We start from the raw sequence: 24,884 nt of genomic DNA, 5'->3' as shown, positions 1-24,884 counted from the left end.
ACAGCATTCTTTTTCCTATATTGAAAGCAAAGCAGAGAGTAACAGGTCTGTATCCCACCAATGCTGTAATAGTTTCGATATTAACGCCATAACACTGGTTTCCGTAGCCCCTCAGAGGAGACCCCGCGGCGGTAGCTGTTTGATTGACGTAAGGGAAGAAAAAGATCGGATTACAAGATGGCGGTCTGTGGACGATAGTGAAGAGGCCGTCGTAGTTGTTTTCAACGGTGAATTTTACAGTTCGATAGATATCCTGCTTTCTGCGGTTAAAAAAAAAATCAACCGCGTAATATGTTCATTAATTAGCACATTATTGTAAATCATACTCAGATGTATGTCTGGGACATGCGGGTAGAAACACGTTTGAAGCTCGGGGATAAGAACATAGCTAGGCAACTATTTTAAAGATAGTTCACCCTAACGTTAGTGTTGGCTTGCTAACGCGTTAGTTTTTCCTCAAGGTAACTATGTCGGATACTCGGCGGCGTGTGAAAGTATACACGCTGAATGAAGACCGACAGTGGGACGACAGGGGCACAGGACATGTCTCATCTACCTTTGTCGAACGACTGAAGGGAATATCATTATTAGTTCGGGCCGAATCCGACGGTGAGTTGCTAACTAGCATATCTTATTAGTAGACGATGGCTCGTCACGTTTGTTTTGTTAGTAGTTAGCCAGCTAGCTGGTAGCTAGCACAGGCCTCCCATTCAATAATTCCACATCGCTAGCTAGTTTGCGAACGATCACCTAACTAACCAACTAGTTAGCTAGATCAGTTGGCAATCTATTATTAGCTCACTAGCTACAAACGTAACTGCTGATGTCGACGTGTATGAGTTATTCTAGCCAACTACTGTAGCTAACTAAATCACTATATTGCTAATACTGTCTAATTAACGTTATGTAGCTTATGTTTTACGTTTACTTGTAACCGTATGGGCGATTGGACTTGAAGATAACTGATTTACGTTTAAATTACCGATGTAACGCTAGCATAACGTTAGCTAGCCAGTGCTTGCAATATAAATGTGGTTGAACTGACTTCCTTTGCAACTCTTTCCGTTTCAATACTTTTAAGGTTATATAATGAACATTGGTACATTAAAAGTAGTGTATCCAACTAGCTAGGTAACGAGATAGCCAGCCAACTAGCAACCAGGTCAAATAACTGTTGCACAGCTTGCTAGTTTAACGTTAGCTAGGTAACGTTACTAGTAAACTCACTTGGCTAACTCGGTAGTAAATAAAGGGATAGTTGTTGGCCAGCCCAAAACAAATTGTCAGCTAATTTATGGCATGTTGTCTTTGTTTACATGCAGTTTGTCAGTAAAAGTGTAGTGTTCATGTTTCAGCAGTATCGTCAGTTACAACAGCCATCTTGTTGTTGATATTGAAGGCTTATTTGACGAACATTCACACCATGTTAATGAATTATTCAGTTTATTATATAGTTGGGAGCATTTAGACAGCAAATAATTATTTCAGGTATGGTAGTGGTTAGCTAACTAAATGTCCTCATGTCTTTTAGGCTCACTTCTTCTGGAGTCTAAAATCAGCCCAAATACTGCATATCAAAAACAACAAGTAAGTATTCCGACTCTATCAGAGGCCTGCTGTGTATCTTCAGTGTACATTCAGTGTTTTATTTGTTCTGGGGAAGGTCCATTTATAAAGGTAGCCTATGTATCTAAATAATTGTGAATGTGTACAGTTGTGGTTAATTTGACAATGCAAATACTTGAAAATAGAATTGTCTGAACTTGATCATGAGAACTGTCTTTCCCCGCTCAGGATACCCTGATTGTGTGGTCTGAAGCAGAGAACTATGATCTGGCTCTGAGTTTTCAGGAAAAAGCTGGCTGTGATGAAATCTGGGAAAAGATTTGTCAGGTATTGTACGGTGTTTACTCTATATGGTTGTGTCAGTCCGTGTAAGGTTTATGAGTACTACTATGCTATTTATAGTCATTTTATGGCACCAGAAGCATACTTTTTAACTGCAGGAACAACATTTATAGAACATGTCACAACTGTTGGTGACACACACACAAGTAAAAACATGCCTTGTCTGGAGCAATTGATTGTACCATATTTGCTTGTTATTTGAAGCTCCAGCCCCCAATACTATGAATAACCATGTATGTGCATAGTAGGTCGCTGCTTCTTTAGAGGCCAGTAAACATACATTTCCTTTGTATGCCCATATAAGACTAAGCCAGTAGTATTTAATCATTTTAAATTATAGAATATCATGTTATAGAAGTTTGTCCTTTGCAATGGGGACTAGAGATCTTTTCTGTTGTTCTTACCTTTGGCCTGTGTCTAATTTCCACCCCAGGTGCAGGGGAAAGACCCTGCGCTGGAGATCACCCAGGACCCAATCGATGAGTCTGAGGAGGAGCGCTTCGAGGAGATGCCAGAGACCAGCCACCTGGTGGAGCTGCCTCCCTGCGAGCTGGCCCGGCTGGAGGAGATCGCTGACCTTGTGACTTCTGTTCTGTCCTCGCCCATCCGCCGGGAGAAACTGGCCCTGGCCCTTATGAGCGAAGGTTACATGAAGAAGCTGCTGCAGCTCTTCCAGGTGTGTGAAGACCTGGACAACCGGGAGGGCCTACATCATCTGTATGAGATTGTGCGCGGCGTGCTCTTTCTCAACAAGGCGGCTCTATTTGAGGTCATGTTCTCAGACGACTGCATCATGGACGTGGTGGGCTGCCTGGAGTACGACCCGGCGCTGGTGCAGCCCAAAAGGCACCGTGAGTTCCTCACCAAGACGGCCAAGTTCAAGGAGGTGATCCCCATCACGGACTCAGAGCTGCGGCAGAAGATCCACCAGACGTACCGTGTGCAGTATATCCAGGACATCATCCTTCCCACTCCTTCCGTCTTCGAGGAGAACTTCCTTTCCACCCTCACATCCTTCATTTTCTTCAACAAGGTGGAGATAGTCAGCATGCTGCAGGTGAGTCACTGCAAACCAACAGTGCCAAACAAGATTTTGCCATTCTTAACTACAAATGTAAGTATTTATTTATTTCACATTTTGCAGGATGAAATCTCGAGATGCACAACTCATTTGAGTGTCCAAAAAAAAACATACCTAGTAACAAGAATAAAATGGCAACTGTCTACTAATAAGTGAAATAATAATAATACAACATTTAAAAAAGTACACTAACAGCATAGGAACATTGTTGTACAACTACTACTGCTACAACTAATAAAAATACTGCAACAACTAATAAAATACTGCTACAACTACTAATACAACTAATAAACTAAGTACCTATAATATTTACAAATATCTTCACATGGTGATGTTTCTATTAGTGAAAAACACAAACGGTTTGTCCTTAACATTTGAAAAGGGGCTTTATATTCACTGATTTTAATGCCCTGTTTTCTATAGGTAAATTATTCCAATCAGTTGGGTCTTTGTATCTGAAAGATTTTACAACAACCATGATGTAGTGCGAGTCTTGTGAAGTTAGGTGTTCCTTATATACACAGTGCCAGTCAAAAGTTTGGACACACCTACTTATTCAAGGGTTTTTCTTTATTTTTACTATTTTCTACATTGTAGAATAAGTGAAGACATCAAAACTATGAAATAACACTTATGCAATCATGTAGTAACCAAAAAAAGTGTTAAACAAATCAAAACATTTTAGATTCTTCAAAGTAGCCACCCTTTGCCTTGATGACAGCTTTGCACACTCTTGGCATTTTCTCAACCAGCTTCATGAGGAATGCTTTTCCAACAGTCTTATAGGAGTTCCCACATGCTGACTACTTGTTGGTTGCTTTTCCTTCACTCTGCAGTCCAACTCATCCCAAACCATCTCAATTGGGTTGAGTTGGGTGATTGAGGAGGTAAGGTCATCTGAAGCAGCACTCCATCACCCTCCTCAGTCAAATAGCCCTACCACAGCCTGGATGTGTGTTAGGTCATTGTCCCGTTGAAAATAAGTTATAGTCCCACGAAGTGGAATCGTGATGGGATGGCATATCACTGCAGAATGCTGTGGTAGCCATGCTGGTTAAGTGTGCCTTGAATTCTCAATAAATCAGTGTCACTAGCAAAGCACCATCACACCACCACCTCCATGCTTCACGGTGGGAACCACACATGCAGAGATCATCCGTTCACCTACTCTGCGTCTCACAAAGACACGGCGTTTGGAACAAAATCTCAAATTTGGACTCATCAGACCAAGGACAGATTTCCACCGGTATAATGTCCATTGCTTGTGTTTGTTGGCCCAAGCAGGTCTCTTCTTCTTATTGGTGTCCTTTACTAGTGGTTTCTTTGCAGCAATTCGACAATGAAGGCCTGATTTCACGCAGTCTCCTCTGAACAGGGATGTTGATGTCTGTCTCTAGAACTCTGTGAAGCATCTATTTGGGCTGCCTTTTCTGAGGTTGGTAACTCCAATGAACTTATCCTCTGCAGCAGAGGTAACTCTGGGTCTTCCTTTTCTGTGGCGGTCCTCATGAGACCCAGTTTCATTATAGCGCTTGATTGTTTTTACGACTGCACTTGAAGAAACTTTTTTGCATTGACTGGCCTTCATGTCTTAAAGTAATGGACTTGGTATTTTACCAAATAGGCCTGTCTTCTGTATACCAGCCCTACCTTGTCACAACTGATAGGCTCAAACGCAGTAAGAAGGAAAGAAATTCCACAAATTTAACTTAACAAGGCACGTCTGTTAACCTCTCTGGGGTATGTGGGACGCTGCGGGACACACTTGCCAACAGCCAGTGAAATAGCAGGGCGCCAAATTCAAAACAAATCTCATAATTCAAATTTCTCAAACATACAACTATTATATCCCATTTTAAAGATACACTTCTCGTTAACCTCTTACATCTAGACATTCCGCTAGCGGAACACCTGCTCCAATATCCAATGATAGGCGTGGCGCGAATTACAAATTCCTCAAATACAAAAACTTCAATTTTTCAAGCATATGACTATTTTACAGCATTTTAAAGACAAGACTCTCCTTTATCTAACCACACTGTCCGATTTCAAAAAGGCTTTACAGCGAAAGCAAAACATTAGATTATGTCAGCAGAGTACCCAGCCAGAAATAATCAGACACCCATTTTTCAAGCTAGCATATAATGTCACAAAAAACAAAACCACAGCTAAATGCAGCACTAACCTTTTGATCTTCATCAGATGACAACCCTAGGACATTATGTTATACAATACATGCATGTTTTGTTCAATCAAGTTCATATTTATATCAAAAACCAGCTTTTTACATTAGCATGTGACGTTCAGAACTAGCATTCCCACCGAACACTTCCGGTGAATTTACTAAATTACTCACGATAAACGTTCACAAAAAAACATAATTATTTTAAGAATTATAGATACAGAACTCCTTTGTGCAATCGAGGTGTCCAATTTTAAAATAGCTTTTCGGTGAAAGCACATTTTGCAATATTCTGAGTACATAGCCCGGCATCACGGGCTAGCTATTTAGACACCCAGCAAGTTTAGCCTTCACCAAAGTCAGATTTACTATTAGAAAAGTTTGATTACCTTTGGTGTTCTTCGTCAGAATGCACTCCCAGGACTGCTACTTCAATAACAAATGTTGGTTTGGTTCAAAATAATCCATTGTTATATCCAAATAGCGGCGTTTTGTTCGTGCGTTCAAGACACTATCCGAAGTGTAAATAAGGGTCACGCGCATGACGCATTTCGTGACAAAAAATGTCTAAATATTCCATTACCGTACTTCGAAGCATGTCAACCGCTGTTTAAAATCAATTTTTATGCCATTTTTCTCGTAAAAAAGCGATAATATTCCGACCGGGAGCGGTGGTTTTCGTTCAAAGATAAAACATGGAGTCCACTCGTGCACGAGCCTGAGTCTCACAGTACTGTGACCACCCACTATCCAAACGCGCTACTTTTTTTCAGCCAGAGCCTGCAAAGCCACGATTCAGCTTTTTGCCGCCTTCTGAGAGCCGTAGGAAGTGTCACGTAACAGCAGAGATCCCCTGTAATGGATAGAGATAATCAAGAAGGCCAAGAAATTGTCACAGGGCACTTCCTGCATGGAATCTTCTCAGGTTTTGGCCTGCCAAATGAGTTCTGTTATACTCACAGACACCATTCAAACAGTTTTAGAAACTTTGGAGTGTTTTCTATCCAAAGCTAATAATTATATGCATATTCTAGTTTCTGGGCAGGAGTAATAATCAGATTAAATCGGGTACGTTTTTTATCCGGCCGTGAAAATACTGCCCCCTAGCCATAACAGGTTAATCCAACCACACTGTCCGATTTCAAAAAGGCTTTACGGCGAAAGCATAACATTAGATTATGTTAGGACAGCGCCTAGACAAGAAAAACCACCCAGCCATTTTCCAAGCAAGGAGAAGCGTCACAAAAACCAGAAATACAGCTAAAATTAAGCACTAATCTTTGATCTTCATCAGATGGCACTCATAGGACTTCATGTTACACAATACATGTATGTTTTGCTCGATACAGTTCATATTTATATCCAAAGATTTTACATTGGCGTGTAATGTTCAGAAATGTTTTGCCTCCCAAAACTTCCGGTGAATGAGCACATCAATTTACAGAAATACTCATCATAAACTTTGATTAAAGATAGAAGTGTTATGCACAGAATTATAGATACACTTCTCCTTAATGCAACCGCTGTCAGATTTCAAAAAAGGTTTACGGCGAAAGCAAATTTTGCAATAATCTGAGTACAGCGCTCAGATATCAAAACAAGCCATACAGATACCCGCCATTTTGGAGTCAACAGAAGTCACAAATAACATTAAATATTCACTTACCTTTGATCTTCATCGGAATGCCCTCCCCGGAATCCCAGTATAAATGTTCGTTTTGTACGATAAAGTTCCTCTATGTCCAAATACCTGCATTTAGTTTGCGCGTTCAGTCGAGTAATCCAAATCCACTGTGCTCGCGCAGTAAGTTCAGACGAAAAGTCAAAGTTATTACAGTTCGTAGAAACATGTCAAACGATGTATAGAATAAATCTTTAGGATGTTTTTATCATAAATCTTCCATAATATTCCAACCGGACGATTCCTCTGTCTTCAGAAATGAAAAGGAACACGCGTAACTCACGGGAGCGTGTGCGCGATTGAGCTCATGTAATTTTCTCAGTCATCTGACTCCATATACTCTTATTCTCTCCCCATTCACAGTAGAAGCATGAAACAACATTCTAAAGACTGTTGACATCTAGTGGAAGCCTTAGGAAGTGCAAAATGACCCCACAGACACTGTGTATTAGATAGGCAATCACTTAAAACTACAAACCTCAATTTCCACACTTCCTGGTTGGATTTTGTCTCGGGTTTTTGCCTGCCATATGAATTCTGTTATACTCACAGACATCATTCAAACAGTTTTAGAAACTTCAGTGTTTTCTATCCAGATCTACTAATACTATGCATATCCTACCTTCTGGGCCTGAGTAGCAGGCAGTTTACTATGGGCACGCTTTTCATCCGGACGTCAAAATACTGCCCCCTACCCAAGAGAGGTTAATTTAAATGCATTCCAGGTGATTAGCTCATGAAGCTGGTTGAGAGAATGCCAAGAGTGTGCAAAGGGTGGCTACTTTGAAGAATCTATTTTGATGTAACACTTTTTTTTGGTTAATACATGATTCCATGTGTGTGGTTTCATAGTTTTGATGTCTTCACTTATCCTACAATGTAGAAAATAGTACAAATAAAGACAGCATTGAAATGAGTAGGTGTGTCCAAACTTTTGACTGGTACTGTATATACGTTGAAATTTTAGTTGGTATATTTACAAGAAATTGGTACCTATGCAGTGTTATCTTAACTAATGCCTCTTCAGCTCTGATGATCTCAGTTTAACAGTTGTGACATTTTGGTGTATGAAATAAAGCACAAGCACTAAATTTAACTGGCTACATATACCAAACTTTCACACCATTGTCAATGTACATAATGTTGTGACTGAGTGTCTCTTGGTGCTTTTATTTTCTTGTGAAATTTGCCCCATCTGAAGAGAAATTGTAATCCGTACATGTGATATTCTGCTGTTGTAAACAACCTGGAATGGATCAACTATAGGGATGCACTGATATGACATTTTTGGCCAATATTTTCCTTGCCCCAAAAAATCGATGCAGATATTAATTTATTTGCGCCCTTTTAAGCATTCTAGTACAGTTAAATAGTTGAAACACACACACACACTGACATTTACGCATGTCCCCATTTACCAGTAAAACTTAAACCTATTTCTTTCACTTACTTGCTGTGCTGTTTCGTTGTTCATTTGTTCAGTCTCAACCATTTCATCATTACATGTCAACAGTGAAGTTTCACTTTCTTACTCGGTGCGCACTGTCACTGTGTCCGTTTCCGTCTTGTCCAGCTGTGTCTAACATTTCATGTAAACCCTGTTTCTTGTCTGCATCGAAGTAGCGGTCCTTGTACCTAGCATCGAGCATGGTGATGACACCGTAGAGGCTCAGAGAGAATGCCACCGACTTGATTGTTAACAGCCTCTACTACAGTACTTTTCCAAGTTAACCCAACGGTCTGTGTTGGCGTTTTTGTTGAGCAGGTGTTTCAATGCCATGACAGGGTATCACGTCTGCTGCAGATGCAGTTGAGCTTATTTCTCGAGTCAGTTGTTCGAATGGAGCTAAGAGTGTTCATGTTTAAAACATATTCTGAAATGCCATTGAAATGGCAGCAGCGGAATGAGAACCAGCACATTCTTGAGCATGCAATACGGCTTTCCTCAGTACGAAATCCTCGTCGACCCACTGTGCTGACTCAATGCTCATGGGGCTGACGTCGCTGGTCCAAATGTCAGTCGTGAAGCAAATAGCAGTGACGCCCATAACAAGTTGCTCATGGAAGTGAGTTTCAACAATACTGTGTAACTCCGGAAGGGCAAAATCGGAAAAATAGCGCGTACTTGGTAGTACCGGTGCTCGACCAGTCGGCGAAAGCCAACATCACCCACAGAGAACAGTTGATTGTCAAGGGCAATATGTGGCTCAGTTGGTAGAGCATGGTGTTTGCGACGCCAGGGTTGTGGGTTCGATTCCCACGGGGGGCCAGTACAATTTTATTTAATTTTTTTAAATGCATGAAATGAAATGTATGCATTCACTACTGTAAGTCACTCTGGATAAGAGCATCTGCTAAATAACTAAAATGTAAATGCAATGAATTCCTTTATCTTGGCTTTAATGGATTTCGCCTTAGTTGTCTCTCTGAAATTCTCTTACTCTTTCAAATGACTGCGCGATCCACATAGCAGACATTGTGGGCTAGGTTAGGAATGCTGTGTTGCATGTGTAGTGCAATATTTTTCATGGCGTCATAACGTCATCTACCTACGCTTATAGGTATGCAAGTCAGCTTTTACATCGGTTTTGCACGTTGGGCTGATGTTGGCATTTTTAGCTAATATCAACTGATTCCGATATGCTTACTGTTTCTATATATTTTTTAAAATATTGTGCATCCCTACTTATCAATGTATTTTATTTTACTTAAATAGAATGTCATGAAACGTTATAAAATACTCATGCCACTTTGTTGTCTTCAGTATTGTAAATCGATGCTTGTTACTTTAAGGATTAGTTCTCGATCAAACTGTTTGTCTTTGGCTCTGATGTTAGTGAACAGGTTTGTAGTTGATGGGTAATCTTCAATTTAAGAAGGGAATCTGTGAAGCCAACATACCAGTAAGCCCTGAAGTATGTCTTGGTTCTCACATTGGTAACAACGATAAGGTTGTGGCGTGATTATTTTTTACTTCCCTTGGCAGTATAATTATACATGTTTAGAAGCTCAAGAGGGACTTGGCCTTGTCTGTTGACCCCTGTAATACATTTGGGTTCAGGCCTAGTGCTTTTTAACATGACCTCACCACAAAACCTCTACAGACCACAGAGATCTGAGATGTAGTTGAGTATGTTAACTTTATATCCCTGCCTTACACTACAGGAGGATGAGAAGTTCCTCACTGAAGTCTTTGCACAGCTAACGGATGAAGCCACAGAGGATGGTAAAAGGAGGGAACTAGTAAGTTTAATGATTAACTCTATTTATTAAATGCTGAGTATTTGTATGCTTCTATGTCATGAATGTTTCAGTACTGTCCTGTGTTTTCCTTCCTCTTCACAGGTGAACTTCTTCAAAGAATTTTGTGCTTTTTCACAAACCTTGCAACCACAAAATAGAGATGCTTTCTTCAAGACTCTGGCGAATCTAGGCATTCTTCCTGCTCTTGAAATAGTCATGGTATGAATTTTTACATTTACATTTAAGTCATTTAGCAGTATGTACATTTTAAATGTCTTCTTTTTGCATATTTAACCTAGACATTTGTTTGTGTTTGATGTGGCAACATTCTCTCAATCGCTTGAATGTGAAATCTCATCTCAACTTTAAAGGCTGCATCTTGCCAGCATATGTCAAAATAAGTGGAATGAATTTAAATGTACCAGAGTGTCTCTTAAAGGGATGCTTCAGGATTTGGGTATAAAGCTCTTTATCTACTTCCCCAAAGACAGATTAATTTGTGGGTACCAATTTTGTCTCTCCGTACAGTTTGAAGGGAGTTGATAACTAGCGTTAGCGCTATGATTGGAAGTCTATGGTAATCGCTAGCATGCCATTAAATTCCATAGACTTTGAGTCATTGCGCTACAGCTAGTTAGCATTGGCTCGCAAAACTACCTCTAACATCATTCACACTGGATGCATACAAAAAAAATGTATCCGTGAGTTATCTGACTGGGGATGTAGATAAAGGGATTCATTGCCTAAATCCTGAAGAATCCCTTTAATCCTGAATTTAGGAAGGTCTAGAAAGTTAGTCCAGATTGCACCAAGACTCCTGAGCCCCTAAAGAAACACGTGGATGGAGCTGAATTCGCTATTAGTTTGAGCTCACTGTGTGTACCCAATGTGTGACTAGTGTGTCTCTGTCTCCACAGGGGATGGACGACCTGCAAGTGAGGGCTGCAGCCACAGACATATTCTCATACCTGGTGGAGTTCAGCCCCTCCATGGTCCGAGAGTTTGTTATGCAGGAGCCACAGCAGACTGATGATGTAAGTATATCATATAGCTAGCCCTACGTGATACTAGTGGGCCAATTTCTCAAATTTCTCAGACACATGTAGGTGCCATATGGAGCTGTGAAATGAAATGTTAATTTATAAAATGTACATTGAACTGTTTCTTATAGTAGGTGTTTACTGTTAACCCAAGCATAGCTTTTCTGAGCATTTAGATTGGATGAGTCTGAATTCTCTAGGGTGTTCTAGGTTTCCTGTACTTGACGCTACTCACAGTTCCCCTCTATGTTCATTAGGATGTGCTGCTGATCAATGTGGTGATAAAGCAGATGATCTGTGACTCGGACCCTGAGCTGGGGGGTGCTGTGCAGCTGATGGGGCTCCTACGCACACTGATTGACCCAGAGAACATGCTGACACCCACCAATGTAAGACCATGTCCAAATAGACACGCACTCTGTCACAACACTGGGAGTAATGATTATTATGCAAGAAAACAGAACAGCTAGCTATACCTCATGAGTTGTTGTAAAGATGAATGAAAGCCTTTACTTTGAATCCCGTCAGAAAACGGAGAAGACCGAGTTCCTCAGCTTCTTCTACAAGTACTGCATGCAGGTCCTAACAGCCCCTCTATTGGCCAACACTGTAGACGAGAAGAAGTCTAAAGGTGAGGAGGGGGATGCTTTTTTGTATTTTAACTTGTGATTATAGATCTAAATGGTCCGTGCTATCCGGAATCCTTGGGACGTCCCTACCTCATTAAAGTGGTAAGGCAAGGTTTAGCTTAGGGACGTCCCAAGGATCCCGGATAGCACTGATAATATATGCATTGTGTGTATGGACTCTGGTCTTTCGTAGAATTTGGTGTGTTTAGGTCCAGCTCTATGTGGATATGCATATCTTTTTGGTGGGCAGGCCAAGATGTCTTGGTTTGGATCTGTTTACATGCACCTTTTCCGTTTGTATGACTGATATTCATTGTTTTTGTCTCTCAGCTCTGCAAGAGGGGTCCACCAAGATCAACCCAGTGTGTCCTGGTATTTAACCATACATTATCACAATCGTAATTCTCATTTGACTAAGAGTGTCTCTCCCTATTGTAAATGCATGCCCTGTCTTCCAGATAATTTCCAGACAGCTCAACTCCTGGCTTTGATTCTGGAGCTGCTGACATTCTGTGTTGAGCACCACACGTACCACATAAAGACATACATCATGAACAAGGACCTGCTACGACGAATCCTGGTGCTAATGAACTCTAAACACACCTTCCTGGCGCTGTGTGAGTCACCGGGGAAACACTACAGAGGAACATGGGTTTTAGAATATGGGGAGCACCAAGCGTTGACATGACACACAGAATGTTTTCAGTAGAGTGAATTCGTGTTTTCATGATTTGATTAATGAAGCACGTCAAGCTGGAACCCAGACCTTTGGACCCTTGGCTCCTGGGTATAATCCATTGATAAATCCACAACCTAAAATGTACTGCAAGTAATTGCTGGAATGGAGTTTCCTCAGCCTCTTTTCAAAGTGGTGATTGTACTGATTTTAACAGGTGCTCTACGCTTCATGAGGAGGATAATCGGGCAGAAAGATGAGTACTACAACCGCTATATTATCAAAGGGAACCTGTTTGAGCCAGTCATCAACACTCTGCTGGACAATGGAACTAGATACAACCTCCTAAACTCGGCCATCATCGAACTCTTTGAGTTCATCAAAGTAGTAAGCCCACATTTACCCTTAACATGTCTGGTTACCATTTTACCACATGCACACACTCTCATGACATCTATCTCTACAGGAGGATGTCAAGTCCCTGATAGCACACATCATAGACAACTACTACAAAGCACTTGAATCCATTGAATACGTTCAGACGTTCAAGGGCCTGAAGGGCAGATATGAGCAGGAGAAGGACCGACAGACCCTGAGGCTCAACAGGTCAGTGTTTTGTCATCTCCCACAGACATGGACAACTGGAATGGCGTTAAAGTGGAACATTTGATTTGTTTGATTCAGCCAAAGAGGATAACTTGGAATATAATAGCAGTTGGTTTGTGTTGAGCAAAGTAACTTAAGCAGTGTTTTAAATGCAATGCTTTTAAAGCAATGTTTCATTGTCAAGTAACTTATATTTTTGTTATTTATATAAAGCCTGTTAAAATTAGTCTTGACTGTATCGAAGCAGATATCGTAGGGATGCCCGAACGCTGGACGAGGATGAGGAAATGTGGTTCCATGAAGATGAGGATGATGACGAAGGAGAGGCTGTTGAGAAAAGCAGGCCAGAAGAAGAGTTCCCGGAGAGCTACGGAAAGTATATGGAAGCAAAAAAAGGTAAGTGCCGCCACTCTGCTCAGTGTGTTCAACCCCACAACTTGTGGAATGGTATGTTCACAATATGTATTTCCATCTCTTTGCAGTTAAAGAGAGTGACGACAAAGAGAACTTCCCAAAGCAGACCCCAACTGGCAGCTTTAAGTTTACCTTCTCTCATTCTGCAGGGGCTGCCAACGGTGCCAACGGCAAGCCAGCTGCCTCGCACGCCGCCGCAGCCAGTCCCAACGGCTCCCCAGCAAAGTCGGACGCGCCACCCGGCACCCTGGTAGTCAAGGTGAGCTTTCCCTGTCAACTGCCATTCTAATTGCCAAGGTGAGCCATATCCTCTTTCTACCTGTCAATCTGTAGTAAAAAGCCCCATTTGCCTGCCACCCCAGTAGTAAAAATTATCAAACCCAGGGTTGAGTCACTTGAGTTCTAATGTGACCTGTGTTCTCGTTGACAGACTGCGATGGTCGGCCTTGTAGACTATCCTGACGACGAAGACGAGGAGGAAGAAGACGAAGAGCAGTCGCCACGGAAACGTCCCCGTCTGGGCTCCTAAGCCAGTGAAGTCGTCTGGTCTTGGTCAGCTGTGCCACAGTCACAGTCCACTGGACAGAGACCACTCCCACCTTCCTACCCTGCCCCCCTGCTCCTACGTCCCCATATCTGGCCTGTGGACCAGAGAGGTTGAACAGTGCCACGGTTTCCCTGTTGGTCCGGCAGGGACGCAGCACTTCACCCAAACCTCAGCCGCTCTACAGAAGGGGGAGCAGGTGCTAATGGGAGAGCCAGTCAGGCTAGCAGGACTAGCCGCTTAGTAATGGAAGCTTGATTGGCTGACCCTACAGAACTGTTCCTTTGGGTTGGGTGGAGGGAACTAGGCAAAAAGAGGGGGTAAGTAACAACAAAAAACGAACCTACAGAAAACAAAACTTTCTTAGTTCTGAGGAGCAGGACTCAACCGTCGAAGCTGGGGCTGCATTGCCGAGGCTCACACATAACTAGCCAGGAATCCTGTATTAATGAGTTTTAAAAGTACTGTACAGTTTTTTTTTTTTTTCATATGCCCCTTAAGTGATTTTAAGGGGAGAGCTATACCTGCCAGTGTATTTTATTTTTTTTGCTGCACAAATGGTGGGACCACTGTTCACCCTTAATTACATTCATTGTAGAAAGCAAGAGTTGCAATGCTGGTATTAAATTGCAGTAAAGTCATTTTTGCAGCCCACTGAGAATGTCTGAAGTTTGTGTATTCAGTGGCTGTGACTCCCTTTCAACGGAGGTACCAGATGTGTTTGTTCAGAGAAGTCTGTTTTCCAGCAGGTATGTATATCTTGTTTTAAAAGAACACAAACCCTTCTCAGTGGTACATACTACCGGTGATCCAGTTCAGTACTCCTGATGGGTTGAGTTGATAGCACACTTCCTTTGGGTCAGAACATATTTCAATTCTAAATTGCAGCAGTGGTGGCTAGACCAGCTACTGCCATTTATATAGACCAGGGATGCCCCCTCACCCCCATGTTTGTTGTTGTTGAACAGTGTGGGTCTCAATTTACTTTTGGGTTAGAATAGTAGAATACACTAGGTGCAATTTTGTTGCATCAGTAGTTTCTCTTCTGACAGTCACTCAATTAGCAAATTAGTCTAGGCCATCTATCTAAACTTGTGGTCATGGTTGAATTACCTACCGGGTGCCCCCATTAATATATCTGATGATCAACTGCAAACGCATCCACCCTTTTACAAAATGTGTAGAATAGCATGAAATTAAAACTTCATTCTCTGTCAAGATGGGGGCTGCTAAATTGTTTTGCTCGTAAGGTGGGTGGGGGGGGGTGCAACAATTTTGCTTCGGCACCCAAAGGGCTAGGGCCTACTCTGACTGCATCTGTGGGTATGGATGTGTGTAAGCAGATCTGTGAGCCGTTGCGGCCCCTACCCCCATCTATTGCCTATCCCTGATAGACATTCCTATTGACAGATATAGTTTGAGATGTCAGGAAGAGGTGGAAAGCATTTGTCGGAGTACGTACAGCAGCTGTGAATGCCCAAATGTAACCATTTCAAATGTCTGTTTGTTTTCTCCCTGAAAAATGTGTACAAAGTGCATTTACTACCACTATCTCCATTCTAAAGTTTTGTATACAGTTGATACGTTTTCAGATTAAATGTGACCCTGGCATTAAAGTTGTGGATCTAGCTTTATTTTACTCTGAAAACTAGTTGGATTTAACCTGCAATCTTTCTGAATTGTTAATGCTACAACCATTACATTTTGTTATATACAGTAAACTTTCTCATTTGGTTTGAGTGCTGAAAATTTCCAAATGCCTATTCACTCTTATCCAGTAGGTTTGCCTCTGAGGTACCCATGCTTGTAGATCTAAACAGGATGTACAAGTTAATTGCTTCTTTCCATGCTAACCATCTGTCGCAGATCAGTAGGTTTATCACACAAGATCTCTGGCAGAAAGTGTATAAAATAATAGGATTTATTAAACAGCATACATGATCTTACATAATATTAATGCACCACTGATTCTAACTATATCAAGATCCATTTTAATACACCTTTCCTTTCGCCCCTTCTCAAGCACAGTCCTGCTCAGTTTCCAGGTCCATTTTGACTACAATTAAACTCTGGGGGGATATATTGCAGTTGCGTTTACTTCTTGATGACTTCCTCTTTCAGTTTTTCTGCCAGATGTTTTCTTTTCTGTAACTTCTTTTTATCTTCGACAGAGATCTCCTTTGAAGGGAAAACCAAGAAAGTGTATCAAATGTTGAACAGTAGAACCACTAAAACTTAAGTCACAAATCTGCTACAGCAAGGGCTTTATTCACGCCGAAGTTCAGCCTGATTTAAAAGCGATGTTAGTGGAGACTGCATTCACGGTAAATGCTGCATATGCCAGCTCAATTGGAAATTACCTTTGCGCAATATGAAATCTCAAGCTTCAGCGATCTAGACTGAATAGAGCCCTAAGAGTAGAAGCACACGGGGCAGCAGCGCTACAAAGTGGAGACAGTCGTCACTCCAACCCAGATCACCTTGGGTTTATGTCCCCCAATGAGAGAGCTCGCAGGCTGTGAGGCCAATTGACCATCTCTTCCTGTACGCTACTAGCACCACCCCTGTTCATTTTGGGAACATAGTCCTTTGATTGGCAAGGCAGCAAAAGAAGAGGGGAATAAAGAGCAGGTACAAATCAACACTTAAAAAAGGGAATAATGTGAACAGACAAAATCAGGGGAAACCAAGAGAGAAGATTGCATTTGAAACTCACTAAAAACATGACACAGGCAGACTAGTTGACCCCAGGTTCTTTGCTAGCAGAGTTCTACTTGAATTTGCAGTCATCAGCCGAGGTGTGGTGCATTGTTATCTACCACTAATGAAAGCTGTTACCGGTGTGCTGGGAGTGGGTGCAGGGTGGGCTGAGGGTTCCTCTGGTGTGGCAGGTTTGGGTCTCTGCTCTCTCTTCATGGCCTGAAGTTTGTCCCTCTGCTGCCTCAGGTACAGCGCCCTCTGCTGGAGTTGCACCTGCTGCTCTGCTGACAACTCCTGAACACACAGAAACACAATCCATCAGTCTTCTCATGTTTCCTTTATGATCCGTTGCCTATTCAGAGTGCATGACTTATGGTTAATGTCACATGACCTGGATTTAAAGCTTTTTCATCAAACCCCTTTTCTTTTTATGTCTGATGCTTCAGCACCATCCTCAAAATGTAAATTGTCTAATTCTCATTTCTGAGAAAGCCTTAATGTTAAAATCTATGTCATGTGACATGATTAACCAAAACACAAAGCCCTATGTATGCAGTAGGAGAGTCTCACTGTGAACGGCTTGGAGATGCCAGCCTCCTTGCGTGCCTCCTCTATCCAGCCCTCTACTGCCTGGCTGCTGCCCTTCTCCCTGGAGACAGCCGGAAGCTCTGTGCCCTTCACTGGAACCCTCACAGCAGGAAGGACTCGTGGCTCTGCACTGCCCCGCTCTGCATCAACACATAACCCTCCATTAGTCACACAACCTCTGAAGTACACTACCTGACCAAAAGTATGTGGACACCTGCTCGTCGAACATCTCATTCCAAAATCGTGGGCGTTAATATGGAGTTGGTCCCCACTTTGCTGCTATAAGACTCCACTCTTCTGTGAAGGCTTTCCACTAGATGTTGGAATTTGCTTCCATTCAGCCACAAGAGCATTAGTGAGGTCGGGCACTGGTGTTGGGCGATTAAACCTGGCTCGCAGTCAGTGTTACAATTCATCCCAAAGGTGTCAGGGCTCTGTGCAGGCCAGTCAAGTTCTTCCACACCAATCTCAAACCATTTCTATATGGACCTCACTTTGTGCACGGGGGCATTGTCATGCTGAAACAGGAAAGGGCCTTCATCACAAAGTTGGAAGCACAGAATCGTCTAGAATGTCGGTGTATGCTGTAGCGTTAAGATTTCCCTTCACTGGAACTAAGGGGCCTAGCCCGAACCATGAAAAACGGCCCCAGACCATTTTTCCTCCACCAAAATGTACAGTTGGCACTATGCATTCTCCTGGCATCCGTCAACCCCAGATTTGTCCATCGGACTGCCAGATGGTGAAGCGTGATTCATCACTCCAGAGAACATGGGTCCAATGGCGGCGAGCTTTACGCCACTCCAGCCGACACTTGGCTTTGCGCATGGTGATCTTAGGCTTGTGTGCAGCTGCTCTGCCATGGAATCCCATTTCATGAAGCTCCTGACGAACATTTCTTGTGCTGATGTTGCTTCCAGAGGCAGTTTGGAACTCTGTAGTGAGTGTTGCAACCGAGGACAGAAGATTTTTTACACGCTACGCGGTCCCGTTCTGTGAGCTTGTGTGGCCTACCACTTTGCGGCTGAGCCGTTGTTGCTCCTAGACGTTTCCACTTCACAATAACAGCACTTACTGTTGACCGGGGCAGCTCTAACAGGGCAAAAACTTAATGAACTGACTTGTTGGAAAGGTGGCATCCTATGAAGGTGCCATGTTGAAAGTCACTGAGCTCTTCAGTAAGGCCATTCTACTGACAATGTTTGTCTATGGAGTTTGCATGGCTGTGTGCTCGATTTTTATATACCTGTCAGCAACGGATGTGGCTGAATCCACTAATTTGAAGGAACATGTAGTGTATATGAACCTTTTAGCATTCATGTGCTATATCTACACTACAGGAAATGCTTCAAGGGGAACAGACTAGTGTATACTATAAACTGAGGGCACAGAGTAAATCCAGTGAACTGTAGGGAGGGCAGGAGAAGGGATGGTACCGAGACATCACTACAGACTAGGAATAGAGCAGATGTACTGAGAACATGAAACAGAGAAGGCTGTTTCAAGCACCAAAGTATATGGAGGGGAAACAGTCAGTTAACAGTATTGGAGACAATGTAACAGTTATTACCTGATGCCAACTTAGAAGGGGCAGATGTGCTGGTATTGGCTGGACTCATCTGCCCACTACCTCCAGCAGCCTTCAGCTCCCCTCTCTGAGGAGATGTACTGTTCACCTATAGGAAAGGCATAGGGCAGCCATGTCATTGCATCTAGCGGTTCCAGTTATAATGCCACACTGATGTTCAAGTTGTACAGCTAACATTTATGGGCGACCACAACAGACTACAGGTCTAACATAGTACAGTGCACACAGTCTGCTATTGCACTACTAGGAGAGTTACCGTTGCGTTGCCATTGACCAGAGGGACAGAGGGCTGGTGGCTACCACTGTCCCACACCTTCGCCTCAGCCTTGGGCTGAGCATGTGCAACATACAAGAGGGTTGTCACACACCCCACTTTAGGTTAATATACAGGCTAAAAAAACATATTGTAATGATAATGCGGCAAAAACAGTGTTACAAGTCAAACCTTTGGTTAATAATGTGAGTCCATGTCCTAGAACAGGGCTGGATATCTGCCAGATCATGTACTGCTCTGCATTAGTTGATTGAAGACTGTCTAGTAACATGATATGTAGGGACTGTAAGCTGCTGCACTCATCACTTCCCCTTCTTTCGTGTTGCTGCTAAACTACATAGCTCAGAAGAATACTATGGCTCTGAATACATGAAATAGGAACCATTTATCACATTCTACAGACAGCCAGGCAGATAAAAAGCTATGTTCAGTATTTTTGTATTACAACACTCTGATGGGTCAGTATTAGGTTCATAACTCACCTTGGTCTGTTGAATGGAGGTGGGTCTCTGGATGCTGACTGCCTCTAGAACTGGCCTATCAGAGCAGCTTCTGTACGTGGAGCCTATCTCCTCCACTGCCTGCAGTCGCTGAGCCATCTCTAGGTCATAGTCCTCCTTTGACCTCCTGTACAAACACACATCGGGGAGATATGTTTACTAGCGGTAGATTCAGTAGATAGTCGTTTAACTCGGATGATAAGAGTGAGGTTACTTTACGTCAAACACCACCATGGTTTTATAGGGTTGTACTAGTGTGTTTCAACGTGTTACTTGTAGTTGAATACAAAGCGGTCTTAAATAACACAGCCATTATTGAGAGACTATAAAATAAATAAATACCGAGCTATATTTTATGCAAAATAAAATGTTATTGTACCAATACAATTTCTCAGAGAAAAGATTGTTTAAAAAGTACAACTTTTTTTCTCTCCCAAAAGATGGGGTTCAAAATTATTGGCACCCGTTTTCAATACTTCACCTTGTGAGGATAACGGCACTGAGCCTTTTTATTAAATGTTTTATGAGATTGGAGAACACTTAGACCATTCCTCCATAAAGATTTTCTTTCCCAGATTCTTGATATCCTTCGTATGCGCTTCAATTCAAACCACAGGTTTTTTGACGGGGTTCAAGTTATTGTCTTGCTGGAAGGTCTACTGCAACCAAGTTTCAGCCTCCTTGCAGAGGCAACCAGGTTTTTGGCAAAGATTTCCTGCTACTGGGTAAAGCAGGACGCACAGGATGTACTGCTAACACCCGACAAGGCCAACATCCCCGTTATTGGCAAGAGAAAGAGACGCGGGTACAGAGGACAGAGCGGGGTGCCTCGTAAGGATCCGCAGAAGGCGAGTGGGAAAGCTGCCGTTACCGTCAATATTACTCGCCAACTTCCCTGTGGCTCAGCTGGTAGAGCATCGTGTGTGCAACGCCAGGGTTGTGGGTTCGATTCCCACGGGGGGCCAGTACAATTTTTTATTTTATAATAATAATAAAATAAAAATGCATGAAATGAAATGTATGCATTCACTACTGTAAGTCGCTCTGGATAAGAGCGTCTGCTAAATGACTAAAATGTAAATGTAAACGTACAATTGGACATTAAATTAGACGAGGTACGATCACTAATATCCTACAACGGGACATCAAAAACCGTAACATCTTATGTTTCACGGACTCGTGGCTGAATGATGACATGGATATTCAGCTAGCAGGATATACGCTGCACCGGCTTGATAGCACACTCCGGTAAGACGAGGGGGGGGGGGCAGTCTGTGCATATTTGTAAACAACAGCTGATGCATGAAATCTAAGGAAGTCTCTAGATTTTGCTCGCCTGAAGTAGAGTATCTTCTGATAAACTGTGGACCACACTATTTGCCAAGAGAGTTTATCTATACTTTTTGTGGCTGTTTATTTACCACCACAGACAGATGCTGGCACTAAGACCGCACTCAGTCAGCTGTATAAGGAAATAAGCAAAACAGGAAACCCCTCACCCAGAGAAGGCACTCCTAGTGGCCAGAGACTTTAATGCAGGGAAACGTAAATCAGTTTAACCTAATATCTAGAAACATGTTAAATGTGTAACCAGAGGGAAAAAAATTCTAGATCACCTGTACTCCACACACAGAGACTCGTACAAAGCTCTCCCTCGCCCTCCATTTGGTAAATTTGACCACAATTCTATCCTTCTGATTCCTGCTTACAAGCAAAAATTAAAGCAGGAAGCACCAGTGACTCGGTCTATAAAAAAAACTGGTCAGATGAAGCAGATGCTAAACTATAGATGCTAAACTACGGGATTCTTCCGAATGCATTGAGGAGTACAAAACATCAGTCACTGGCTTTATCAATAAGTGCATCGAGGACGTTGTCCCCACAGTGACTGTACATACATATCCCAACCAGAAGCCATGGATTACAAACAACATTCGCACTGAGCAAAAGGGCAGAGCTGCCACTTTCAAGGTGCGGGACTCTAACCCGGAAGCTTAAGAAATCCTGCTATGCCCTCCGACGAACCATCAAACAGGCAAAGCGCCAATACAGGGCTAAGAATGAATCATACTACACCGTCTCCGACGCGTGTCTTATGTGGCGGGGCTTGCAAACTATTACAGACTACAAAGGGAAGCACAGCCGCGAGCTGCCCAGTGACACAAGCCTAACATGAGCTAAATCCCTTCTATGCTCGCTTCGAGGCAAGTAACACTGAAACATGCATGAGAGCATCAGCTGTTCCGGTCGAATGTGTGATCACGCTCTCCGAAGCCGACATGAGTAAGACCTTTAAACAGTTCAACATTCACAAGGCCGTGGGGCCAGACGGATCACCAGGACGTGTGCTGCGGGCATGTGCTGACCAACTGGCAGGTGTCTTCAATGACATTTCCAACATGTCCCTGATTGAGTCTGTAATACCAACATGTTTCAAGCAGACCACCATAGTCCCTGTGCCCAAAAACACTAAGGCAACCTGCCTAAATGAATACAGACCCGTAGCACTCACGTCCGTAGCCATGAGGTGCTTGGAAAGGCTGGTAATGGCTCACATCAACACCATTATTCCAGAAACCCTAGATCCACTACAATTTGCATACCGCCCAAACAGATCCACAGATGATGCAATCTCTATTGCACTCCACACTGCCCTTTCCCACCTGGACTAAAGGAACACCTACATGAGAATGCTATTCATTGACTACAGCTCAGCGTTCAACACCATAGTACCCTCAAAGCTCATCACTAAGCTAAGGATCCTGGGACTAAACACCTCCCTCTGCAACTGGATCCTGGACTTCCTGACGGGTCGCCCCCAGGTGGTGAGGGTAGGTAGCAACACATCTGCCACGCTGATCCTCAACACTGGAGCCCCTCAGGGGTGAGTGCTCAGTCCCCTCCTGTACTCCGTGTTCACCCACGACTGCGTGGCCAGGTATGACTCCAACACCATCATCAAGTTTGCAGATGACACAACAGTGGTAGGCCTGATCACCGACAATGATGAGACAGCCTATAGGGAGGAGGTCAGAGACCTGGCGGTGCCAGAATAACAACCTATCCCTCAACATGACCAAGACTAAGGAGATGATTGTGGACTACAGGAAAAGGAGGACCGAGCACTCCCCCATTCTCATTGACGGGGCAGCAGGGGAGCAGGTTGAGAGCTTCAAGTTCCTTGGTGTCCACATCCCCAACAAACTAGAATGGTCCAAACACACCAAGACAGTCGTGAAGAGGGCACGACAAAGCCTATTCCCCCTTAGGAAACTAAAAAGATTTGGTATGGGTCATCAGATCCTCAAAAGGTTCTACAGCTGCACGATCGAGAGCATCCTGACTGGTTGCATCCCTGCCTGGTACGGCAACTGATCGGCCTCCGACCGCAAGGCACTACAGAGGGTAGAGCGTACGGCCCAGTACATCACTGGGGCTAAGCTGCCTGCCATCCAGGACCTCTACACCAGGCGGTGTCAGAGGAAGGCCCTAAAAATTGTCAAAGACCCCAGTCAGACTGTTCTCTCTACTACCGCATGGCAAGCGGTACCAGAGTGCCAAGTCTAGGACCAAAAGGCTTCTCAACAGCTTTTACCCCCAAGCCATAAGACTCCTGAACAGGTAATCAAATGGCTACCCGGACTATTTGCATTGTGTCTACCCCCCAACCCCTCTTTTACGCTGCTGCTACTCTCTGTTTATCATCTATGCATAGTCACTTTAACCATACCTACATGTACATACTACCTCAATTAGTCCGACAAACCGGGGCCCACGCACATTGGCTAGCCGGACTATCTGAATTGTGTCCCGCCACCCACCACCCGCCAACCCCTCTTTACCTCTACTGCTACTATCTGTTTATCATATATGCATAGTCACTTTAACCATACCTACATGGACATATTACCTCAATTAGCCCGACTAACTGGTGCCTGTATGAAGACTCGCTACTATTATTTTTCTATGTCTTTTTACCGTTTTTTTATCTCTTTACTTATCTATTGTTCATCTAATACCTATTTTTTACTTAAAAGCACTGTTGGTTAGAGCCTGTAAGTAAGCATTTCACTGTAAGGTCTACACCTGTTGTATTCGGCGCACGTGACAAACTTTGATTTGATTTATTTTGACACCAAACCTAACACTGGTGATATTGAAAAAAGGTGTGGCAATCATTTTGACCTCTCTCTTTTTGAGAGAAAGAAATATGACTTGTTAAACAAAATCTATATCTGAGCAATTGTATTAGCATACAACATTGCCATTTGCACACACTATATAGACTTTCTTTTTTCTATTGTGTTATTGACTGTGCACTTGTTTATTCCACGTGTAACTCTGTGTTGTTGTTTGTGTCGCACTGCTTTGCTTTATCTTGCCCAGGTCGCAGTTGTAAATGAGAACTTGTTCTCAACTAGCCTACCTGGTTAAATAAAGGTGAAATAAAAAAATATATAGCTCAGTATTTGTATTATTTATTTTATACTGTCTTTTTTGCTCATATTTATCAAGGGTGTCAATAATTCTGGACCTGACAGTACATTAACCTACAGCGCATTTGGAAAGTATTCAGATCCCTTGACTTTTTCCACATTTTGTTACGTTACAGCCTTATTCCAAAATGTATTAAATAGTTTGTTCCCCCTTATCAATCTACACACACTACCCCATAATGACAAAGCAAAAACAGGTTTTTAGAAATGTTTGCAAATGTATTAAAATTTAAAAACGGAAAATGTCAATGGTCTTAATACTTTCCGAATTCACTTTACATAGTACTGTATTATGAGTGGTATAAAGACACTAGCAGGCCCAGAGCTGGCATGAGTCCAAGTAGAAATCAGCGTGGGACTGATTTATTCATCACGCTCCTGCCGCACCTTTTCATACTGCACCCGCTGGCTTCCTGTCCAACTCCCACCCGCAAGAACTGTTCCTGTTATTTTAGGCGTATGTGACTCAGGTCACTTGTTAAGGATGGGCCCAGCAATTTTACGCCCTATAAGCAATATCAAAATGTACAAAAATAACCTAAAAAATAGGTTAAATGACCAGAAATTCTCACGTGGCCCATTATATTAGAAAACATTTTTTGGGGGTCCGCGCTACAGACAGGCGGTTGTATTGGTCCTCTAATACAGGACTAGTAAAGGCCCAGTGCACTACTTTTGTGAATAAATAGCATTTCCCCCCCATTAATATACACTTATTTTTCAGGGGCTGCTGC

At 42.8% G+C, this 24,884-nt stretch overlaps 2 protein-coding genes across 5 annotated transcripts in view; one reads left to right on the top strand and one right to left on the bottom strand.

The window, feature by feature from the left end:
* The first annotated feature begins 137 nt into the window (after positions 1 to 137).
* Positions 138 to 15,620, top strand: LOC106577120 (serine/threonine-protein phosphatase 4 regulatory subunit 3). 4 transcript variants are annotated; one of them, XM_014154867.2, is made up of 17 exons: positions 138 to 227; positions 462 to 609; positions 1,532 to 1,587; positions 1,795 to 1,893; positions 2,342 to 2,965; positions 10,018 to 10,095; positions 10,198 to 10,314; positions 11,013 to 11,129; positions 11,393 to 11,524; positions 11,664 to 11,766; positions 12,095 to 12,136; positions 12,223 to 12,381; positions 12,658 to 12,827; positions 12,907 to 13,046; positions 13,294 to 13,442; positions 13,529 to 13,719; positions 13,891 to 15,620. In XM_014154867.2, exons 2-17 carry the CDS (start codon positions 468 to 470, stop codon positions 13,987 to 13,989), a joined length of 2,418 nt encoding a protein of 805 aa, XP_014010342.1. In that variant the 5' UTR covers positions 138 to 227; positions 462 to 467; the 3' UTR covers positions 13,990 to 15,620. The 4 variants fall into 4 exon arrangements, with proteins under 4 accessions (XP_014010342.1, XP_045556914.1, XP_014010343.1 ...); XM_045700958.1 differs by having other exon boundaries at positions 151 to 609; positions 13,294 to 13,441; positions 13,608 to 13,757; XM_014154868.2 differs by having other exon boundaries at positions 151 to 609; positions 13,529 to 13,757.
* Positions 15,621 to 15,909: 289 nt separating this feature from the next.
* The window catches only part of cfap36 (cilia and flagella associated protein 36), a 37,582-nt gene continuing 28,607 nt past the window's right edge, over positions 15,910 to 24,884 (bottom strand). Inside the window, exons 6-10 of the mRNA XM_014154871.2 lie at positions 19,637 to 19,781; positions 18,863 to 18,968; positions 17,275 to 17,432; positions 16,843 to 16,998; positions 15,910 to 16,182 (exon numbers count right to left, since the gene is read on the bottom strand). Of these exons, the coding sequence (XP_014010346.1) occupies positions 16,099 to 16,182; positions 16,843 to 16,998; positions 17,275 to 17,432; positions 18,863 to 18,968; positions 19,637 to 19,781 (649 nt within the window). The 3' untranslated portion in view covers positions 15,910 to 16,098. The remainder of the gene's footprint in view (positions 16,183 to 16,842; positions 16,999 to 17,274; positions 17,433 to 18,862; positions 18,969 to 19,636; positions 19,782 to 24,884) is intronic.

This window comes from Salmo salar, chromosome ssa18, assembly GCF_905237065.1.
Source record: "Salmo salar chromosome ssa18, Ssal_v3.1, whole genome shotgun sequence".
NCBI lineage: Eukaryota > Metazoa > Chordata > Actinopteri > Salmoniformes > Salmonidae > Salmo > Salmo salar.
The sequence above is the reverse complement of the archived record's forward strand: the minus strand, read 5'-3'. Positions and strand labels throughout refer to the sequence as shown.

What these genes read in the sequence shown, in the direction of transcription:
- LOC106577120 (XM_014154867.2), top strand. Translation starts at nt 468, where the DNA reads ATGTCGGATACTCGGCGGCGTGTGAAAGTATACACGCTGAATGAAGAC. An exon ending in CTGCATATCAAAAACAACAA is followed by an intron (nt 1,588 to 1,794) that starts GTAAGTATTCCG and finishes TTCCCCGCTCAG; the next exon opens with GATACCCTGATTGTGTGGTC. An exon ending in CTGCTCTTGAAATAGTCATG is followed by an intron (nt 10,315 to 11,012) that starts GTATGAATTTTT and finishes CTGTCTCCACAG; the next exon opens with GGGATGGACGACCTGCAAGT.